Source organism: Parasteatoda tepidariorum, chromosome 7 (genome assembly GCF_982258835.1).
Source record: "Parasteatoda tepidariorum strain Cologne lab strain chromosome 7, Ptep-v5.0, whole genome shotgun sequence".
NCBI classification, from domain to species: domain Eukaryota; kingdom Metazoa; phylum Arthropoda; class Arachnida; order Araneae; family Theridiidae; genus Parasteatoda; species Parasteatoda tepidariorum.
In genome coordinates, this window is record NC_141761.1 from 64540494 (window position 1) to 64547016 (window position 6523).

At 29.4% G+C, this 6523-nt stretch overlaps 1 protein-coding gene across 1 annotated transcript in view; it reads right to left on the reverse strand.

The window, feature by feature from the left end:
- LOC147807199 (fatty acyl-CoA reductase 1-like) overlaps positions 1–6523 on the reverse strand; it is a 67327-nt gene that overhangs the window by 44197 nt on the left and 16607 nt on the right. The window contains exon 4 of the mRNA XM_087167951.1: positions 714–889. Within this exon, the coding sequence (XP_087024077.1) occupies positions 714–889 (176 nt within the window). The remainder of the gene's footprint in view (positions 1–713; positions 890–6523) is intronic.

Sequence of the window (6523 nt, forward strand, 5' to 3'; positions counted from 1 at the left end):
CGTTAATATTATTATATTTATTTGATATATTTATTTTTATTCTATATTTTAATACTTACTGACAATAGATTAGAAGAAACATCAGTGTTTGGAGTATCGGGCAAATATATACCGGGCAGTGGCACTTAACCTTAAAAAAACATCAGTGTAGGCTATACCGGGCAAATGTATACCGGGCAGTGGCACTTAACCTTTAAAAAACATCAGTGTAGGGTTAAAATATCGAATAAATGTAATTATATCCACGAATAAATTCATATCAAATCGAATGTAATAAATATTTCGGACATTCACCAAAGCATATCTGTGATTGTCGACATACACCGGTGAGGGTCCGAATGTACAAGAATGCAATGAAATATTCGATCTTTCACCGACGTATTTGGTGTTTGTCGACATTCACCGGTGAAAGTCAACAACCACCGATTTCGGACTTTCTCCGTGACATATATATATATATATATATATATATATATATATAAAGAGAGAATGAATTTAACTACTCTATTATGCTTAATATGTTATATAAATTTAAGGATTTTCTAGTATTTCTATCAACAATAATGAACAGGAATTGTACGCAAATTTATAAATGCAAGTTTCATCTGAGACAAATAATGTATCGAATAATATGGTTTATTGTTAGTCTATTGTATTTAAAACAAAAACATTTTATTAATTGGAAACAAGAACTTAAAATTCTGTATTTTTACCTTAGAGGTTTTCTGAAACTTATAACTGCTGCAATATGAAAGACAATCGTAACTTCTTCAGTAACTTTGGCATAATCTTCATCACTCATTCCTAAATTAGGTTGACTGACATCACCATGAACAGCAATCACTTTTTCTGCAACACTCGGATTCTCCTCAAGAAGACGATGGAACAGCTGTAAAATATGCATTATATTAAAATCCTTATTCAGTATCAGAGACAGTAATACCAGGATGTAAATTTGGTCAGAATACGCAAGTTATACTGCTTAAAATCGCCAAAATGTCCAAAAATTTCCGAGACAGTCCAAAAAATGTCCCAGACATAGCAAAAAGCATTATAATGCCCAAAAATCTGCAAATGTGAAAAGTGTTAACAGACTAAAAACTTCAAATATACAGTGCGCAAAAAAAAAGATATCACCTTGAATAACTTTCGTTCTAATGATCGAATTTTCACATACTAAGTGCAATCTTAATGATTTCTGGGGGTGACTTCAAATATGTGCTTCAAATCAAATATAATTAGTGCTGACTATTAACTGAATCCAAGAATCAGACACAAAAATTCACTTTTTGATTAAAAAAGCATTTGACAATCATTTTTTTTTTTTTTTTTGCATATTTGGATCCCTGACCCTCAATATGGGAAGGTAGGCAAGATTTCGGAAAAATTGGATCAAAAATTGGGATGCTGGGAAGTTATATATATTTGGCATCGTCCTTAAAAAAGGCCAAAAACTATCTCCCTAGAGACGGAGGAGAAATTTAATATAGCTTTACTCTAACTGCGCAATCGACAAGAGAGAAATATTCCGTTGCTAAGCAACTAAGTTGAGAGATCAGAAATGAATGAAATAAAAACTGAAGCCTTTCTTTTTGTGCTGGTTCGGATCGGAAAGGCTTTTTTTCCGTTTTTAAATATTTAATAGTAAAATATCTTGAAGTTTTTAGGCAATAGATTCATCTTTAGTTGATTTCTGCCCAAAAAGCAAAGATTGCTTTCGTATTCCTCTTTTAAAAATAAAATTTTAATCGATTTATAAATTATTTATTATTTTCCAAGATTTTAGTATTTGACCACGTGAACTTTTAATAAAGCATTATTTGTATTTTTAAGTTCTTTTTAACTTTTTAAATATGAAGATTTTATACTAAAACCTAATTTGCAGTATTTTATCTATATGCAAAGTAGGGCAAATAACGAAAAAGCATCTCTCAAAAACTGTAAAATATCTGGAAAAGACTATAATTCACATTCATAAGGTTTTTATATAAATCACGATCTATTTCACGGTTTTTATATAAATCACGAAGACTATAATCACATAAAAATAAAACAAGATTTCTGAGTATTAAGACGAGATGATACGGCAGGGGGGGGGGATAGAATTTTGGCATTATCGCTCTTTGTTTCACTCTCAGCTACCATGGTTTCTCCAGTTTTTTTTTTTTTTTAAATTTTTCTTTTTTCGTTGGCAAAAATACATTTTTTAATTCAAATCACTTTAGTTTTCTTCATTTACGTCGCTCTCCAAATATTTCGCCAAACTCCATTCTTGCCAAACATTTGCTGTAAACGTTGCCATTCTCAGGGCTCTCTAGACGTTAATGATTCGCGACGTGAATTTTTGAGCATTCAAAACATGTCGACTTTTGTTTTCCATATTTTTTATGGTAATGAAATTTTCATCTTCTTTCTTCAGTTACATTTCATGACACAGTATATTAAATTAAAATACTTAACGCAATATTAAAATTAGTTTTACTTTGGATAATGGTTATGGCTCATAGATTGAAAAAATCACATAATAATATATAATTCGTCAAAACTTTCTGAAATATTCAAAGCAGTAAATTTTTTTATTCATTTATTTATTTGCTTTTATTTCATTTTATTTAGTTTTATTTATTTATTTATTTATTGACTGCTGCTCTGAAAAATATTTTCTAGGATATTAAATAATTCCGTCTACATTTGAAATTTCAAAAGTCAAGCAAGACAATGGAATGACCTCTGGCTCTTGGAATCAAGTGGTCAATTATTTCAAATAAGAACAACGTCTCTGCCACCTTCGAAATTTTTAGAAAATATATTTTTTATTCATCGATCCAAAACCTATTCTAGATATGTTTTTGTGTATACTTAAGGACATATTTCAATAGGATCTTTATTTTACTCTTTTTTCATTTTATTATTTTTTTCTTAAATTCCTCAAGGACTTGTATAAATAGTAAGTATGATGGTAAACGGTACTTCACACTAATTTTCTTCATCTCTCCTGTCACTCTTAATAAAATAAAAGAATAAGTTTAATGCCTAACAATTTTAAAAAGTTTTATTGTTCTAGCTTTTTCAAGCAATTTAATGTTATGTCTGAACAGATTTCAATTATGGAGTTAATTAAGTCATTATTGCGCTTCAATTAAACATAAATGAGACACTAACATTCTTGTCTTCTTACGGCGAGTTAAAAGAACAATTTCTAAACAAATTCTGAAAAAAATTATGATTTCTAAAAAAGTATATTAAAACTATTCGCTGAACACATTAATTACAGCTATAAAATAATTTGTATTAGGACAAATTCTAACTTCAGAGAAAGAACAGTTTTTTGAGATTTGAAACAATTTTTCGATACTTCAATTTTTTGATTCTAAAAATTGCTTGGTTTTGGTATATTTTTGCAATTTTTTATTTTTGTGTATTTTCTGTTTAACAAACTAAGGCGCATCGAGCATTTTCCTGATATAACAATGTCTTTTGAGCTGTGCTAATGTTGGGAAATAATATTAACTACTTTTTTAAACAAAATTTTTCAACATTAACCTTTTAAAAGGGCAATTTTCCTAAAGTTAATGGTTGAGAATAAGTTATGCAAAATAAAATTGTCTGTCTTTAATTTTTTGTTCGTATAAAAACAAAGCAATCTGTTGCATTTCTTGCTGTGCACACATACGCATTAACTTTTCTTTACTCAATAATTTATCTTCATTTTCCGAATTAATATTATGCTTTGCAAAAAGTCAACTGCTTTGAACCGAATAATTTTAAACAGCAGAATGTTTTTAAATTCTTAACAAGATTTGATTCTCAGCCAGCTAGCGATAATTCTAATTTAATTTAATAAAAACTTGTCAATAATTTAAAAAGAAATTTCCCTTTAAAGGAAAACCTAAATTAAAGTACTAAAAAAATTGATAAGTATAATGAAGAAATAATATGCGTGATTGCGTATAGAAGATTTGGAGAAATGATAAAATTTAATTAAGTAGTTGGTAAAATACTTCTACGAAACACGCGCGGACAAGTAATTAGAAAATTTATTTTAAGATTAAGACGATATATAAGAGGCTGAGAAATTTTAAGATGCTCTAAAATGTTAACTACGTATTCGTATTAATAATTATAAAATATATATTGAAGAAATTGATAAATATATTATTCCAAATCTATTCATGTGTACGTATACTATTGAAATTGTATCAATTATAGAAAAAACAAACTAAAAAATAAGATTTATAAAAGCTGATGTATAATAACATTTTATCAGAAACATACTTTTATGAAACTTGAAATTCGCTGAATAAAATGTTTTTTATTCAATAAGATGTTTTTTTTAAATTTTCTTACTAAATTGCGAATAAATTTTTAGCCGACTAAAAAAGTAATATATTACTTTATAATGAAAAAAAAAAGGATTAGCAATCAGTTATTAGCGAAAAAAATGTGAATGACATTTTACGCTCCGAGCGCGTAAGTCAAGTTTCTCGTAAGGTAAACACGGTGCGCCTTAACTAAAATTAAATAAAATGCTCTTACACCTAGAAAATTAGAAGAGATCCTGAATTTACAATGTTCTTAGATAATAAAAATCGAAAAATTAAAATATTCTGTGGAGAAATTTTTAAAAAAATCCACTTTGAACATTTTTGCTCACGAAGTACGATATTTCGAAAATGTTAGCATCATTTTATCATTTTGTATTTATAAATAGAAAACAAATAACATATTTGTATTAAATATTCATAATAACCGTTTATAATAAATTTTATATTTATTAGAAGTTTTCTAATTGTTAATTGTAGTCGATGATTCACTATTTAAAAAACAAAAATAATAAAAACTTAAATCGACTTTAACGACACAAGCACTGTGACTTTAAAAACGGCAGCTTTCATTCGTGTGTGTACACGAAGTAGAAAAGCAATTGGACCAGGATAAAAAACAAAACTTCATATCACAGCTCATTCTGTTGATGATTATTTTGATTTTAAGGAATTTCCTTTCGTTTGTATAAAAGGCGATGAAGTCTCGGATGCTCCTGCGCTTGGAGTTTACTGCAAAGATGTTCCTGCTTTTGTTCAGTATGTGAAAAATAAACGATATGTACTGGATGTTCACTTAAAGATGGGTATTGATGGAGGAGGTGGATTTTTAAAAATATGTCTTTCTGTACAATCAAATGAGTTGGACTTCGAGTGCAGCGGTAAGCGTGCTAAGTATGATGAGGGGATAGCTGCAAGGGAATTTAAGGATTCTGGAGTTAAACGACTATTCATTCTAGCAGCCGTTCCGAGTGCATAAGAAAATTATAAGAATGTAGATCAACTCATTTCAACTTTGAATATAAGTCCTTTCCACGGCACAATTGCAACCGATTTGAAGTTAGCGAATATCTTAGCAGGTATAATGTCGCACAGCAGCGCAATCCCATGCACTTATTGTTATGCCAAGAAAGATGAGCTAAGCAGCTATGGCGAATTGAGATCCCCCGAAAATGTTTCATCATATTATACAAGTTGGCTGACTGAAGGAAAAGGTCCAAAAACAAAGCGAAAGATTATTTCAATTGCATTCATCCACCGCTAATTGCAACTGTTGGAGGCAAAACATTCCTAGACATTATTCCACCGCCAGAATTACGTCCTATGCTTGGTGTTGTTAACACTGTTTTCACGCATATGTTGAAAGAGTGTGAAAATGAATAGCTGACATGGACGAAAGCTTGGCACGTTCAACGTGAAATCAGACGAGGATGTTCTAAGTTTAAAGGAAATACATGCAAAACACTTTTGGATAAAGAAGAACTTCTGCGCCAGTTTAAAAATCTAACAATATTGAAGTACGTTAAAGTATTTAACGACTTCAAAAAATTGGTTTCTGCATGTTTCAGAAATAATCTTGACCAAAATTACAAAGCTTTCCAAAAGAGCTACATGGACTTAGGTGTCAGCGTTACACCAAAGGTTCATGCAATTTTTTTCACATTGAACAGTTCTGTGACAAAAACGGTGAAGGATTAGCATTTTTTGGGGAGCAGGCGAAGGAGTCTGTACATTTTGATTTCTTAAAGTCTTCCTGGAAAATTAATAAGGTTGCTTCAAATCACTCGGATTATTCTAAACACCTTTCGAGCGCTGTTTGTAGATATAATGCTTCACATGTTTAAATTGATGTAATTGTAATTAAATTATGTTACATTTTCATTCTTTATCAGCAGTAAAATGTTTAAATAATAAAAGTTTAATAGAATTACAACTGAAAAATCATTATTAAATCATTTTTTCCTTTCAATAGATATAAAACAACGCCAGATTTTCCAAAATATCATACTTCGTGCGCAAAAATGCTCAAAGTGGATTTTTTTTAAAAATTTCTCCACAGATTACTTTGATTTTTTGATTTTTATTATCTGTTAACATAGTAAATTCAGAATCTCTTCTAATTTTCTAGGTGTAAGAGCATTTTATTTAACTTTGGTTAAGGCGCAATATTTTTCAGGTTCAATATTTTTTTTTTAATTGCT